Raw genomic sequence first — 17,356 nt, forward strand, 5'->3', positions numbered from 1 at the left:
CAAAAGCGGCGCGGGCTTACAGTTAGACTACACAGATTAAAGATTACAGCTTTAAGATTCGTAATTCTCATTCTTGTTCTTGTACTGGGTGTTTAATAATTGGGTGTGTAATAGGGCGGGCGCACAGAAATTATCGAAAGTATTAAATAAAAATAAAAATATATAGTTTAAAAATAGGTATGTAGTATATGTATATATATATTATTATATATTTATAGCTGCAGTGTTTGATTGAGTTGCGTTTGCATTTTACATATTTATACTTAGGTTCATACCTTTGCTTAAGACTGTGTTTCTTTTCTTTTTCTTTTGTTTTAAAAAATTGCGGTGGAAGTTGAGTTTATAAATTTTTATGTATTCTATTATGTTAGAGTTTTAATAACTACTTGGTTTATTTCGCCTTGTATACCAAACCCAAAAGTTTTTCAGTTTCCTGTGTGTGTGTGTTGCCAAAAATTGTGATATACTAGGTTTTGTTAATATATGTATTTATTTCTGTGCTATTTTAAAAGATTTATCTTATTTTTTATTTTTTTTATTTCTTTTTATTTGCGTTTGTTTATTCTTTAATTTAATTAAGAGTCTATTCACTTGAAAGCTACATTTAATTTGGCAATTGTTGGGTTTGAATTGATTTTTTTCCTTTATTAGTATTTATTTTTTATTTCTTTTTTTCTTTTTTCAGTGTATTTGTCGTCAGCATAACTAAATCTAACTAAAAATCATATTTAAATTTAAACTTTGGCTTGAAAAATGTCAACGTAATTATAATTTAAATGTTAATTTTTCTTTCTTTTGCAATTGTTTTGCAATTATATTAAAAGAAACACTCTGTGAACATTTCAAATCTGAGTATGACATAAATTGCTTCGAGTTGCTCTTGTGTGTGTGTTTGTGCGTGTGTCTAAGTGTGAGTATAAGAGAATTCATAGTAATTATGTACAATCTCAAAAAGTAAATATATAATTAGCAAATAGCAAGTGTTGGACTTTTTCTTTATTATTTTTTTTTTTTTAGTGAAAAGGATAAATTCGAATGAGCAATTGCACATACACACAAAAACGAATTTAAGATATATTGAATAATTTTCAGTTTTTCGTTATTCTTTCTTTGTTTTTCATATACAAACAACGAGTATAAGTCTTAGGACAGTAGCTGCCTAAGGATCGAAATAGAGAACGAGGTCATATTACTTCTTGAGCATTTATTATTTTTTGTTTGTTTTTTTTTTTGTTTTTTTTTTTTTTTCATTTGTTATTTCTATGGATTGGTTTCTTCCAACATACATTTCAAATACACAACTGTATAAGTTAATTGTGTGCATTAGACTTGATAGAGTGTGTGTAAAATAAATTCTTAGCTTGCTTAGGGAAGTTTTGTGGTCTATACCAAAAAATTAACAACACTGAAACGATGTGAAGTTTAGTAATATATATATCAATTTTTGTTCTTTAAATTTAAATGTTCTTTTTTTGTTTGTTTGCTTTTTGGTTTTTACACAACACACAAAGAAAGTGCTACATAGTAAGAGCTAATAATGTACTTTATTTTAATGCTTACTACGCAATTTCACGTTTTTATCTCTGTCACTGGAAGCTTGAATTTAAAAACTATTCTGCATTAATATTTGTATTATTATTACTCATAATATACATATATGTATATATATTTTTGTTTCTTTTTTTTTTTCCTTCTATTAAAGACTTTTTTTTTTTTTTTTTTTTTTTTGTTGCTGCTACGGCCGCATTAAAGTAATTATTATTGTATGTTCCAAGGATATGTCTACGTGTTGATCTTTTGCATTTACTTATGCACTACGAGTTGAGCAATATCATTTTCATTTTCATAGAGTTGACTTTGCATTTTAGCTGCCGAATAAAAGTTTCTAGGAACAATATGGAGCAAAGCAGATAAAAACATGTTAAAAATAAAAATTATAACTTGACAATAATAAAATGAGTATTCTTTGGAGACTTACAAACGTATAGAGAGATTAAGGTAAACATATATCAGATGTTTGCTCTAAAACTTTTCTTTTGCTGTTTCTTAATTTTGATTGTTAATTTCAAATAATTATCTGGCTCTTGTTTACTACAAACTACAATGCTATATGTAACGAATACATGAACAGAAATAATGAAAGTTGTATATATTTAAAGATATATATATGTATATATATGTATGTGTACAGCTAACTTAATAAACCAAACTAAAAAGCAAAACTTGATCTGGGTATCTTGTCAATTTTCGAGTTTGCAGCCTGAAAATACATTCGAATTGCTCATTTTTGATATATAATTACAATATCTATTGGCATAATAATAATATATCCAGTAGGTATATAATTTTTAAATATAAATTCTGCCGCACAAAATTTCAGCTTTTGTTTTTGGTAAAAATCTACGCGTGAAGCACGTTTTTTTTTTAATCGCAAATTAATTGCCATTTAAATATTTTGTGTATACTGCATTTCTTTTTTATGCTTTTTATGGACGACATTGATTTGTTTTTGGTTTTTTTTTTTGTTTAAAAAATTGTTGCTTTTTTGCCTAATTGGCCGCTAGCCTGCGGCTGCTTTTAGCTTTGATTTTCAACTCTCCATTTTGTGTTTTTGAGTGGGTTCTGCGTTCCGTCGATCATCTTTGAGCATCTGTTTTTGCGCGTCTGGATCTATGTATATAGATTAAACTGCTACATACTGCACTGTAGGAGGAGGAGTATTTACGTCTAATTCTTGTTCATACATTGAGCATTTTCGAGAGTAGTTCAATTGCGTTTTTTGGCTGACTTCTGAAGCTTTTTAATATGGCGTGAAACGATTGTAGCCACCCCGATACATGGTTGCCTGATTGAAATTGGATATAAGATTGGCAAGTGGAGAAAATAAGTTATTGACGTCATTTTATGTCACTTTATGTACATGTATTAGCTCAAGTAGTTTAATACTAATTCAGGCAATAGATTTAAAGCGAAAAAAACAACTTACCCCATAGCCGGGCACGGGTCCGATTCCATGTCCTAGATAAGGATCCGCATATTCTCGCGCGTAACTAGAAATATTTCGTTTGCGGTTATTAATTAAATTTTTAACGATAATTAGTTGCTATAAATATGTTTTAGGTGCTTGATGAACTCCATTCGGGTTAGTTGTGTTTAGTTTTTGTGTGTTAATTGTTTTTTTTTTTTTTTTTTTTTTTTTTTTTTTTTTTGATTAGTGGCCTTTTTGATTATTCCTCAGATACATATCTTCACAGCTTCAGTATTCATCTTCTCTTCTTCTTTTCTCTCTCCAGCTTCGTATTTCAGTTAGTATTAGTAAAAGTTGTTTAGTTTCGATAGAGTTTTGCAAAAATGTTCGATTGTTAGTTGGAACTCTTCAATTTTCGGTTTTAGACTTTTGCTACTCTTGAGAATGTTTATTATGTTTTCCGAATTAAACAAAAAAGAATCAAATCAAATAAATTAGTAATGTGTAAATAAACAAATATTACAATGGAATAATAAGGTAATCAATTAATTAACTACTACTTAATAAAATAGATATCAAACAAATAATGATAATAAAAGAGTTGTGCTAATAAAATAATATGCAATTGATATAAAATAGATTATTATATGATATGGAAATAGGCCTAGACAACGGCTGTTGTAGCTGTTAAGATTATCAATGATATGTTAATATGATAATACAGACTTAAATAAATATATATATATAATAAATACATATATACTAAAATAAATCACAATGAACTGAATCAAGAAAAAATTAAATACATTTTTAGTATGAATTATATTCGAACATTTAATCTATTACAATTTATATCCAGTCTTCTTTAATATTTAATTAGATTACTTTAAGTGTTTTTGGTTTTAAGTTGTGTTACGATTAAATTTGATTAATTTATTAATGTAGTGCGGGTTAGCTGTGCGCTTAGTCAAGTCTTTTGTGGAGCATTTGTGCGCGATGAGTGTGATGGAGCTCAACTGGGCGAGCGTGGGACATGAACACATGGAAAACTGAGATGAAAACTTACCCCGCTACGGTGGCATAGCCAGCGAGTGCCGGCTGGGCGGCAGCAGCTGCCGCGGCCCCGTAGGCCCGAGCAGCGACCGCCGTGTAGGTGGTGGCCGCCGTGGCATACGCCTGCTGCTGGGCCTGAGACAGGGGTGTCTTTAACAGCGGAGCAGTGGCCTGGAATAACGTGAAGCAAATTGTGTGTTAAAGGGAAGGTCAATCGAACAGATACAACGGCAACGACAAAACTAGCGACAGGTGATAGAGAGAGCAAAATGGCAAAAAGAGTTAAGAACCTAAACCAAAAAAAAAATTTATATAATAATAAATATATATACATATTTATAATATATATACATATTTATTTTTAAAACCAAACATAAGAGGAGTGCAATCAAATAATATCAGTGCGTTTTTACTCTTTGCTTATTGTAGTAGACATAATTATAATTTCAAGGATGTGACCAGCGAATTCAAGCTATAAACCCAAGATGCCAAATTTCTTATGGATGTACGGTGTGAGTAAATGCTACAAACAAATTCAAAAGTGCAGGGATTCATAAAGAACTTATATCGAGTGTATATTCATATAAAGATTATAGCTAGATTATAACTTAGATGTGGGTGCAAGAGACAAAGCGCAGTCCCATTAAAAGTATGAAACAGAAAAATGAACAACACACATACATCAAACAAACAGTTTTAATTTGGGCACAACAGACTAATTTTCTAATGGATTTGAATATATATAAATTCATTGTTTTGTTTTGATTTTTAATTTTCTAGCTAAAAATGATTATTTTTACCAAAACATTCTGTGGTACCGGAATGCGGTTGATCGTATGTGGGGTACTGTTTAGCGTAGTCACAGTGCGGCGCTGTAAGTTTTTCGATATATTTGGTATAATTTTTGGTATTTTTGTATTTTTTTTCGTTTTAGTTTTGATAATGTTGTATAGATATTTGATGCAGTAGTTGTTGTGGTTGTTGTTGTTGTTGTTGCGTATTTTGTAACAGTCGTGAAAAAAGTAACCAAAAAAGAATACATACTTAGTAAAATTACAAAAATGTTCACAGCATTGAAGAATAGTTATTTATATACTACTTAAGTATAGATGTAATTTATTGATATCAGTATGTATAAGGTATAGATAGATAGATAGATAGCAAAGCAAATTTCACAGGAAATTAAATTTTCAAACAAAAACTTGCGTGAATGAAATACGAAAAGGAAAGGAAACATAAACTTGGAAATTCTTTCGATTTTCAAATAGACAAAGACAGACAGAAAGAGAGTAAAAGAGAGCGAGAGTAAGAGCGGCATGCAGCCTGAAAGTATGCTATGCGTCTTTTTCATGGCCGCTAGCTAAAGCAATTGTTGTTTTTTTAATGTTTTCTTTTTTTATGGAGACTACGCGTGTAATACTTAGTTGTAGAAAATGTGTTAACAAAATGAATAAGCGATGCATATAAGTAATCGCTTCATAGATAGAAATAGACGTAATAGAACAATGATAAATTACATGAATACGAGTATTTATATACATAAAAGCAATTACTTATGTATGTATATATAATTTTAATTATATTTTTGGTTTTTGTTTTTGTTAATGACACTCGGCCCTAATTGGAACTTGTGATATATTTGTATGCATATATTTTGGTTTTGCTGTTGTACGTTTACACGCTTGCTAATGCCAACAAATTTTACAGACTTAGTTGCACGACCAGTTACCAAAGGATAAGAAACAATAGAAAAACACCATTTCTCAATGTGTGGGTACGTGAGTGGTATATATAAAAAGTGTGTCTCAAAACTCGTCGTTAGTGTTGTATGCAATAAAATATAATATAATATGTTGAAGGAAAACATAAAAATAAAATCATAATAATGTAATTGTAACAAAGAGAAAGAGCGAGAAATGTACAAACATATAGAAGAATAATGTTCTGTTCAAAAACCAAGTCAAATATTGGTGTCTTTCACAAGTTACAATTGAAAGTAATGTGTGAATAAATGTGTATGTACGAGAGTATAATAAATATTGTAGTTTCAAGAACGTTCTTAATACGGTTTTGTTATGTTTTACGGTTAACGTATCGATCTGAATAGGTTTCATTACATTTAATATGGCGGCTGGCTGTGCGGCTGGAACTTCAGTGACCGGTTTGGCTGCCTGTAAAATTCATATATAATATATATATGTATATATATTTATTTTGTTTTTGTTTTCAAGAAGTTTGGGGGTTTTTGTTTAGCTAGCCAGCTTTAAACTAGATGTGTGTGTGTATAGATATATTGTAAATGTATCTTAACATATATTACACTAATATTAAGCCTAAATGACTGTCTTAACTACTAAGTGTGGAGTACAATTTGCATAGACTCACCTGGAAGCGTAGATTTGGATCAGCGGCTGCTAAGAAGGGATCATAGTATACGCTGTGGGTGTTTAAGTAGAAGGATAAGATAGATTCGTAGATTAATAACTACATTGACCACTTTATTTAATCGATTTACATGACAGCTGAGGCGGATTAATGTTTTCAATAATTGTTCGCTCATTGATCTAACTCGGCTGCCATTTGATATATATAAATATATCTATTTATATATAAAGCACTTAAAAGCAAAATTCAAAAATTTTCATATATATTATTATTATTTTCATTCATCTTTTTTAACGCACTTGTGTGTGGATTTTGGTTTGGGCGTTACGAAAAGAAGGTGAAGGCAAAGTTTTGGCCTAGAAGAATGTTGTAATTGAAAGCGAAAACTTTGCCTGCGCCCTTTTCAGTTGTTTTTCTTTTTCTCTTTGTTTTTAATATATATTTGTTGTGCCGGGTACAATTGGTAAAATGGCTGAAACTCAGGGCGTAACTGAAAACGTAAGGATTCCCTAGCTCTAGGCTGCCTAACATGAACCCAACTCAAACCTAACATCTGACTCTAAGCTGCCTCCTCTCCTATTCCCTCGGTTTGCGCTACCCTATCTGATGATGAGGTGATTATTGGATGATGCAGATGCACATGTAAGCTATAAGTAGAACACTAACTAGCAAGAATAATCAACCATATGTGGTAAGTACGAGTACGATATACAATACAACTGACTCGATTCTACGAAAAAAATGTATAAGAAACACTCTGCGACCTCTGCATTTTAATAGACAGAAGAGACATTCATGCACCTAGCTAATTAGTTGGGAATAGTTTCGTATAAGATGGTAGCATTATCATTGTTATCATTGTCAATCATACGCTATTATTTAGTTATAGAACAGCAGCCACAAAGAAGGAACACAAAATTGTAAACGGGTGTATTTCGAAATAATAATATAATATAATTATTTGAGATATAGAGGAAACATGCGCGACAGCAGCAGCAGCAGACGCATCAATAACATTTCTTTTAAATTCAATTCAATTCAATTTCAGATTCATCATACGCCTAGTGGTACACAATATACAGTATTACGTAGGACCCTTGAACCAAAGTAATAAAAAACTTATACGATTATCAAAATACGAATGCCAAAATAACTTCTCTCAGTCAAGAATAAATGTTTTTGGGTATTTAAGTAGTAGTTAATGGCGTGCGTTAATTGGTAGCGGCTTTAATAGCTGTTGTTTGTTGCTGTTGTTGTTTGTTGATTTTATACAAGAGACAAGTCTAAACTTGCGATTTAATTAGATGGTACATTAGGCAAATGTGACGCTATGCATATATAGTTGGATATACTTATAAAAACGTTACACACACAAGATAGCTAATTATGTCAAAAGAATCACCGCATAGACCAAAAATTGAGAGACAAAAACAACGTTAAAGCTATAAACAAATTTACGCTCGCAGATGGAACGGCGGAGTGGGAGGGGAAGTGGACTAGAGGGGGATGAGGTTAATTTCAGTGGGATAAGGATGAGTTGGGTGTGTGAAATAATGAATGTTGACTGGTGAGCAGCCGCAATAACAGCAACAGCAGCGGGCCGCACAACATGGCGTATGCGTAATTATTCATTGCATGCAACACAGTGAGCCAGTTGTTGTTGCTGCTGCTGCTGGTGTAGCATTGTTGGTTTTTGGTTTTTGAGTAAGCGTTCGAGAGCGAGCGTAGACACCACATGAACAGAAAGTAAGTGCGCTAAAACTACATTCAATATATAGAGATTATTCAACTAAAAAAGTAAATAAATAAATAAATAAACAAGATACAACTAGAGCTACATGGCAGTTTCTCTTTATGTCGATTTTTTGCGACGACGACGTTTGTTTGTTTTTTTTTTTTCACTTTCTTTTTTTTTTTGTGTGTGTTTTTGGGCAACGTGGAGTGAACTCTACTTACGGCGCAAATCCATGCAAAGCTGCAGCATTGTTGGCCGCATTAGCCGACGCTGCCATGGAAGCAGCAGCCGCAGCAGCAGCGGCCGGCGTTTGGGATGCCGTTGCAGCGGACAGCCGTGCCGCGTACGCGGCGGCAGCGGCGGCGCTCGCACTGTTCGCCACACCTGGGTTCTGTGCGGCTGCGGCCGCTGCCAGGGATTGCTGCAGCGCCGAGTGCTGCTGAGCGGCAGCAGCCGCAGCACTGCCAGCGGCAGTGGGCACGGCGACGGCCTGCAGCGTTGGCTGCAGCTGGGCTAGTTGAGGCGCGAGCGCATGCGCATGGGCATGCGGGTGTGTGTGAGCGACGGCGGCGGCGGCGGCAGCGGCGTGCTGTGAGTGCTGGGCAGCGGCGGCGGCAGCGACTGCGGCATGTTGTTGCTGTTGCTGCTGCTGCTGTTGTTGTTGCTGCTGTTGTTGTTGCTGCTGCTGGTGCTGCTGTTGCTGCTGTTGCTGGTGCTGCTGCTGTTGGGCAGCAACTGCGGCGGCCACCTGACGTCGCTGTTGCTGCTGAGCGGCGGCCGCGGCGGCTGCCAGCGCCGGATGATGATGCGGATGATGGGGATGGAAGGCAACTCCATGTTGTATGGCAACTCCACGCATGGCAGCAGCAGTTACGGCTGTGAGGCGGCCAAAACGATTTGGTATTTTTTTTTTTTTTTTTTTTTTTTTTATTTCGATTTTGATTTTGAGTTTTTTTTTGCAACGATTTGTACACAACATTTTTACCAGTGTGAATGCGTGTGTGTGTGTTTATTTGTGTGTGAGTGTTGTCAGTGTGTGTGTGTGGGTGTTTGTACACACGCATTACATTTCATACATGTGTCGCGTGGATTTGTGTGTGTGTGTGTGTGTGTCATTGTGTTCGTGTGCAAAAAGTAGAAAAAAGGAAAAGAAAAGAACATAAAATGCATGCGGTTAGTTTCTCTCTCATTATATAAGTAAATTTATATAATATATATTTATATATATAGTATATAGCATATAGTATATGTTTAGCAAATACTAGGCAATATGTAGTAACTGTTTGAATGTGTAGATATTCAAATGATGTTGTTGGTATATACATATAACAATACATAAGACATACGTGAGTCAGTCATATAAAGGGGAATTCAGTTTCAGAAACATACTTAATTAATATTATATAACATTGAATTACCAAGAAATGCTACGCTCGTTTGGTGTTTTGTTGTGTGTGTGTTTGTGTATGTATAATTACATATGTACGATTTATTATCATTATATAACCATCCATTAACAATACGAAAAACATTAGACCGATCTTCAGTTGAGAATAAAAACATATACATATATATATAGAGTTTGAGGTTTACGTGTGTATGCGGCAAGACATTTTGTTTTTTTTACAACTTATTGCATTTAATTAATGTTTGGTCAAATCATTATCAAGGTATTCAAAGAACAAAGCATGTAGATTCATAACGTTTGTGTGGAAAGTTGTTTGTATGTATGTATTAATAGAAACCTTCAAACCTTAAAATGCAATCAAGACTATGAAAAAACACATTTACTAAAAACAATATTGATGGTGCCGAATGGATTAAAGTTTACGATTACAAATATTACACAATTAGATGATTCTATGAATCTATGAGGACGAATAATCCAGCTTAAAGCGCTCTGCACAATCTGTCAAATGTCAATGGATGCCATCGAATCATTGCGACTCGACATGTAATTAAAAATACATTTTGTGCTATTCGTGACAAACAATTAGCAGTCAGACCGCAATAAATTGGTCAAGAGCGCTGCGCTTTGCTGGCCATAATTGGAGATTCAGAGGAGCTTGTATGCAAATGCATTTCAATGCGAAATGCAAAATACAAAAATTAATTATTGAATTTGTCAGCCGAGTACAAATTGCAAATTTATTGGGCTCTTATACGAAACAAATTTGATTTTTGCTATATAAATACCAATTAAAAGTTGACAGAGATAATATTTGTGTGTAACATTTGGACTTTCAGCAATTTCGTGGCCCATTTCCAAATGCAATTACCAAAAGTTAATTTCGATTTGCGCTATTTACAAATAAAAAAGCATTAGAGCCAAGCAATCAAAGCTCCGAATTCGGGGCATTATCAGTTTGTAGCATGCAACAAAGTGTAAACGCATCGTATCAATATCTGATAACAATTCCTAGGCCCAACTTCCTTATAAATAACCACATCCATTTTTTATTTCATTTTTATTTAATTAAGCTTAATTTTTCTTTCAATGAGAACACAAATTAAAGACGTGCAAAATTGCAAAGTAAGTAAAAACATATCAAGTGTATAAACAGTTAAGAAATATATGAATAGAGCTTGAGCGAGATAGAGAGACAGAGAAAGAGAGAGACTAAGAACTAAGAAACTAAATGAAATTTCTTTTATAAAATGAAGCTTGCTTCGCATAAAATTGTCTACCGTCACACGATATAGGGCACTTTATAGACTACGATATAATGTAGGTAAGTACGCTATGGTTAAAGCTAAAAACCTTTCCATACTTAAGAGCTAATTACAGTTGTCAGGTGAGAGTGACACTAGTTGATTGGATCGATTGATTGATAGACTGATTGGCTGATTGATTGGTAGATTCTAGGGTTGTGTGTTGCTTGTGTTCGCCTAGCCGTACGTAGAACAATGCAATCTCAAGGGCGTCCAACAGGTATGCAATATATAGTACTTAGCATATAGTCAAACCCAAATGCGTAACCAAAAGAACAAGACAACAATTATATTGTATATATATATGTAGGTAAGTATATGGTACAGATCTCAAAACTAAGTTTGTTGCTTGCTGTTATGCCTGTGGTTGTGTGTGTGTGTGAGTGTGTAACTACATATGTATGTCTCGCTGGCTGTGTCTGTGTGTGTGTGTGTGTTTGGGTCTCTTGTGGATGTCAACAAGTTTGCTCAATTTTTGAATTCTGCTTTTTTGGCGCATACACTCAAAGAAATGCGATCGACAATTCAATTCAATGTACCTCCGCCGTGTCGTTGCTGGTGCTGCAGATTGCGCCGTTACAGCTGCTGGGAGTGCACTGTGCGCCGGATGGCGGGGCGCCAGCATAATGGGCGTGGCTGCTGGCGTAGCTGAGGGCGCTGGGGGTGCGGGCGCGCTGTGCACCGCGGCTGGCACCGTTGCCGCCTGCGCCACCGACAGTGGCATCGGCAGCGCCATCGGCGGCAGCGTCGGCGCTCCGGCACCAACCGGCGCACCCAAAAATGGCCAAGCGGCGGCCACGGGCAGCCGATAACCTTGAGGTTCACATACACGTTCATAAATTTTGTTAGATTTTGTATTTGTATCATTCAATGAAACAATGGATGGATGAAACTGGGCTAAGTGTGAGTGTGTGTCTGCCACACACACACACTTATGTATAAAACATATATGTGTGAGTGAATGTATGTGTGTGTGTGTCGTATTTACAGTTCGAATTGTGGGATGCAGTAATTCGTTCGACTCGGTTTGGTTTTTCTTTCTGGTATAAATATATAGCTTAAATCTAGTGCTAAATAAAGCTGTTTGGTTCGCGACGAAGTTAACAGTTAAATACATTCGTGTTTGCTCTTGCGTATACATATGGATAGATGATAGTGTGTGGGTGAGATTGAGTGTGTGTGTGTGTGTGTTTATACATAAGTAATAAGTATTTACGCTAAGGAGCATTGCCGACAATGTTCAGACCAAAGAACCAGACCAAAATATGTCAAAACATAAAACGAACTAAGGACAGAAAAACAAAACGCACATACAACAAAACTGATTAAATAAATGTGTCAAACAAAATGATATTGATTGTTCAGATATGTATATAAAATTATAGTAAATATATATTTATATGTATATATATCTTTTCAATAGTGTATATATATATATATAGTAGTTAGGTAGTATGCATAAGACAACACAGCCGCAATATGCTAAAATTCATAACCATTATTAGACGATCACAAGATCATCAGCATCATTAAGTCTAGAAAGAAAATAGTGACGCGCCTGATTCAGAATGGGGTTTACGAGCGGTAAGTAACGATATTTGTTTATTTCAATTAAGTTTTAATTTAATTGTCATTCGTGTTTTGTTTTCTATTTTTGGTTTAATTCTCTTTTGGTTTTTAATTTTGGCAAATATGGAAAAAAGTATACAAAAAAAAATGACATTAAAAACAGTCATCAAATATTTAGTATTGTAAAAAAAATAGGTTTACGATTATATTATAGTATAGTATGCAAACAGCTTAACTTGAAACCTAACAAAAAAAGTCAATAAATCTATGAAATTTGCATTTGGGTGGAGATTTTTGAATGGCAAATTGAAAATGTTTCCTCGAACTGTCAAAGATCCCAGAGTTACAATACTTTTTACATGAGGAGAGCTCCCTAACATATTATTCATGTGTATGCAGATATATTGTTGTTGTTGTCTTCTTTGATTTTTTTGTACTTGGTTTCGCTTACACTCTAAAAAGGCTTATACTTATATTAGGAACTGAACGGGTCTCGTATACATTAAAGATAACTTATTTTTGTCTGAATAGTTGGGTGTGTGTGTGTATACGTGTGTGTGTGCTTGTGTTCAATTGTGTGTGGGTTATTTGAGAATTTATAACAAAATACACGGCAAGCAATAAATACAAAATACAAATACAGCAAAAGTATACAAATAAAACGTGACAGAACGCTTACCTTCAGGCCATTGTACGCAAACTATAGCCGGTTGATTTATATGAATCGATTCAGTTGTTGTTGTTGTAGTTGCAGTTATTGTTGTTGTTGTTGGCATGGAAAAATCAAGAGAAAACTTAAAATTAGTTTTACATTTTAAATTGCGATTTTATGCATATATTTATATATGTACAAAGACGTTTTATATAGCCAGCAGGATCAATAACATTTACAAGTTTGGCCCGTGCTAAATGCAGTTGCGGGATTTGTATATTTTGTGGATAAAAGCTTGCGGGAAGAATGGGTTTAGTTGCCAGCACACAACATGCATTTCGACTTGAATGGAACAAATATCTGCTATTCGGATTAATCAAATTTGGACTTTTCATGCTTTTTCTCTCAAATGATTCGCCAATTTCTGTTTCATCGATCAAATGTGCGCAGAAAAGTATGCAATGAAAATTCTAAATGCTTCACAATGATGCAGTTCAATAACAAATAAGCTGTCTGTCGCTCTTCCGCTATTTGCTAAACAAATACATGGCGAGAGGAGAGGGGGGGAATCGAAAAGTACATTAAAATAAATGTCAAATAGACATACACAGGCAGGCAATAGGAATTTCTAGTTGTTTCTGTTGGTTGGGCGCACTAAGCTGAACATGTCAAAGGATCAACAAAAAATATTTACACACAAATATATGTACATATATGTATGTATGTATGTAGGTGTAGGTCGAAGTTAACATACAATGTAGAAGGCAAAAGTTTCTGCAAAATGCTGTATAGTAGTTGGCTGAGAGTGTGTGAAAGAAACACATTTGCATAAGACACAGCAAGTAACAGCAACAAAACTACGAGCTAAGGACATGAGGACTAGACGGCATCTGGAGTTGGTAAGAAGTTTTTGATTTTTTGCTGCTAAAATTTATGTGTATGCCGCAACATGTTTGCAACGTTGTGTGCTTTCCTATTTTCTTTGTAATTATCCTTACTGCCCGTTCCTCTGCGCCCCGCCACGCCGCACTCCGCCTCGTTTGCCTTTGCCAACGTAACGAGCAATAAGAATACCATGAGCTCTGCCCTCACTGCTGCCACAGCTAATGCTGCCGGCTTTTTGCCCGGCGAGTGAAGCCAGTTCGAAACGTGATAAAGTGAGTGCTTCCCCGCTCCCAGCGCCCCCCTATTCCGCTTATCCGGCAACACTATAACTACCTTTCGGTTGCTCTGTCTGACTATCTGTCTATCTGTCTGCCAGTCTGTCTATCTATAATATGCTGGCAGCCGCATAAATAGCTAGGCGTCCCAGCGGACACACTGCTTGCATTTAGTGCAACGCAAATGAAGCGCATTACGTGCACGTGGCAGAGCGCCGTGGAGCACTGTGAGGCGAGGAACAACCGAGCAACGAGCCTGGAAAAGCCAAGCCAAGCCTAGCCACGGCAAAGACACCCAGGGCAGGGCAAGAGATGCCGCCTGCAGCCACAGCCACAGCCATAGCCGCATCAGCATGTGCAGCATCTCATCTCCAATCTGTCTGTCCGCCTGCCAGTCCGTCTGTCTGTTGGCGATACAAAAGCATTTTGCATCTCCTGTCCACATGAAGGCAAAAACTCCGTAGGAGCAGCTGCTGGCTACATTTCAGCTGCTTCCCTTTTGCTTTTGCTCAGCTCGCTTCAGTTTTGTTTGCTTGGGCTGGGTTTGGGTTTGGGTTTGAGTTTGGTTTGGTTTGGCTTGCGTTGGGTTGGTAATCGGCTTATCGTATTTGAGCGAAACTAAAGTATAGATTTTGCGCTGTGAATACTTTTTAATGGCAACTTGCATGGAAAGACGATTTAATCAGCAGTATTATTTATTATACATGGCATGAAAAACTTTCTTGCTGCTGCTGTTTTTCTTCACCCTTTTTCTCTCTGACAGTCGTTTCCCATTTTTTTTTTTTTTTTTTTTTTTTTTTTCGGTAAAAGCGCAAACTTTGAGGTAACCGCAAGCTTAAATAAAAACGTGTATACTGCAAAACTAACATTAAATAACTAAGAACTTCTAACTGACAAAACTTTGTATAAGAAACCACACGAAAAGGACAGCGTACATATATGTGTGTTTATAGATATGCTCCTATAAAGTTCCAGCTGTCAAATGAAGCAGTACGTACAGAAAGAACAGAACAATCATAGAAATCATGGACAGTATTCATGCTGGGACTGTGAGTGTAAATGCATGTATGCTTAGATAATATCGTTTAGTTGTTGGTATTACAGGTAATTTCGAGTTGTTTAGCCAATATTGAGGGTTTGTATCATGCCACCGTTAGCGTGCAACATGCCAGGACAATGTTGACTATAGATTTGGGTGCTATTATACTATAAAAGGGGTTACGCTCGATCATGATTAGGTGCCTATGGCTATGGACAACATTAAGTGGATTAATTATGTATAAGCTATATATTTTTTAATTTTTTGTTTTTGTTTTGTTTTTTTTTTTTTTTGTTTTTAGTTTGTTGTTTGCAAGCAAGTTACAAGACATAACACTAATGCAATTTTCCATTTATATTTGTTCTCTGGTTCGCTCACCTAGAGCTGGAGCCGGTAGGGCACCGTCTTTGGTCAGTACAACTGTGTGTGTTGTTGGTTGTGTGAGAGAAAACAAAATAAAAAATAAAAAAATTGGTATTTTAATTTCATTTCTTCTTTGCAATTATTAAATCGTTGTATTCAATCAATTTATAATACAAATTGAAGGACAAACACTTTAAATCCATAACTCTGGTTAATAGAACAAACAAGGCAAAATTCTTATCAAACATTTGTGTATGTGTGTGTATAAGTTTATATAGGCGTGTGTCTATAGACTGTTTGGTTAGCAACCGCAAAATCGGCTAGAGTTTGTTAGTATGGCAATTCAGTTAACAAGTTTTGATTGCCTAACGCCTTGGCATACATCTTATCAACAAGTTCCTCAAATTAAATCAAAAGCAATAACAAATTTCCAAGACCAAACATTTTCATTAGGAAACATTCGCTGAGTTTTGCTAACATTGCATTTGCAGCCGCCACAGAACTTTATGTGAAAAGTTCAACTTGAACAAAAGGAGAACCACAAAAACACACAAAACAAAACAATAAACAAAAAGAAACGTAAAACCGAATTTTAGAAAAAAAAAAAAAAACGAAATCAACGAAATTTATATCAACACTAAACGCAGCAACGGCAACGGCCAGTCAAATATTATGGCAGTTGTGTTCAAGTTTTTATTGTTGTTGCTGTTGTTATTTAAGTTGCCTTTTGCGTGCTTCTCATTTCTTATAGTTGTTCTAGGCCAGCCGTAATTGCATTTCTTTGTTCAACATTTAAACTTGTTTCGCTACATAGCTTACACTTAGTTCAATATAGGTGTTATACATGTGTGTGTGTGGTGTGTGCGTGTGTATATATAAACGTGTGCGTGTGTGGGTTAGAGCAACTTACCGTTGGGTACTGCTGTCACTTTTTTGGTTTGTACACGTGCAGTGGCGTTATTCACCTTCACAATGGTTATTGGTAACGAGAGAGTTCGAGTAACGAGTAGAGTTGAGTTCAGTTGAGTTGCAGCGAGCGTGGTGGGTTTTGGTGGTGAGTTTTGTAGTTGTTTGATTTTTTTTTAAATATAGTTTACGCATTATGTAGATTTTTTATATTATAGTTTAATCGCATTTTGCATGTACAGAGAACGTAGGAAAAAATTGGTGTTAGTTAACAATTACAATTGCATGAGGTGTATGTGTATGTATGTGTGTGTGTAAGTGGTTAAACCTGTGAGGGCGAATTAATAAATACTATTTGATTTTAACAGCTATATCCCGTTTCCAATATTTGTGCTCCATCTATCTTTCACAGCCTTCAATATTCAGTTCACACCCGCACGATTGCATTTTCTCTCGATAATTAGGCAGCTTGCTGGTTTCAGAATACAACTGAAAATAATGATTGCCATCCTCTTGTGGGTCGCTGTTGAATTGTTTAAATAACAGTTGGCACTTTGCGCTTTTTCAGCATATTTTAACTGCCAATTATTTGTGGCCGTCCACTTAACATAAATACAGAGGCAGAGGGGTGCGCGATGCGCACAGACAGACATCAATTCCTTGATGCGAAATGTGAAATGAGCAGGGCAAAAAAGTAATTAATTTTTAATTAAAGGCAAATAAAAAAGGCTGCGCATAATTTAAAAATTAATGAGCATTCGATTAAAATGCGAAATCAAAGTCCGCTGACCGTGTGTGAATCCGATTTTAAATA

The 17,356-nt window shown here is 35.3% G+C and overlaps 1 protein-coding gene across 28 annotated transcripts in view; it reads right to left on the reverse strand.

Moving 5' to 3' along the window:
- Positions 1–296: 296 nt before the first annotated feature.
- The window catches only part of Rbfox1 (RNA-binding Fox protein 1), a 138,246-nt gene continuing 121,186 nt past the window's right edge, over positions 297–17,356 (reverse strand). For 12 of the 28 annotated variants that reach the window (XM_089468490.1, XM_089468472.1, XM_089468497.1 and 9 more), the window contains 10 exons: positions 16,547–16,601; positions 15,652–15,693; positions 13,102–13,122; positions 8,363–9,017; positions 6,407–6,458; positions 6,139–6,192; positions 4,822–4,893; positions 4,035–4,192; positions 2,987–3,050; positions 297–2,845 (listed from right to left, as the gene is read on the reverse strand). In XM_089468490.1, coding sequence (XP_089324616.1) covers positions 2,801–2,845; positions 2,987–3,050; positions 4,035–4,192; positions 4,822–4,893; positions 6,139–6,192; positions 6,407–6,458; positions 8,363–9,017; positions 13,102–13,122; positions 15,652–15,693; positions 16,547–16,601 — 1,218 coding nt within the window. In that variant the 3' untranslated portion in view covers positions 297–2,800. Of the gene's footprint in view, positions 2,846–2,986; positions 3,051–4,034; positions 4,193–4,821; positions 4,894–6,138; positions 6,193–6,406; positions 6,459–8,362; positions 9,018–11,392; positions 11,667–13,101; positions 13,123–15,651; positions 15,694–16,546; positions 16,602–17,356 lie in introns of all 28 variants that reach the window. The other 16 variants (XM_089468474.1, XM_089468498.1, XM_089468487.1 and 13 more) reach the window with 12 other exon arrangements.

Source organism: Drosophila arizonae, chromosome 4 (assembly GCF_054131065.1).
Source record: "Drosophila arizonae isolate 15081-1271.41 chromosome 4, UAZ_ARI_1.0, whole genome shotgun sequence".
NCBI lineage: Eukaryota > Metazoa > Arthropoda > Insecta > Diptera > Drosophilidae > Drosophila > Drosophila arizonae.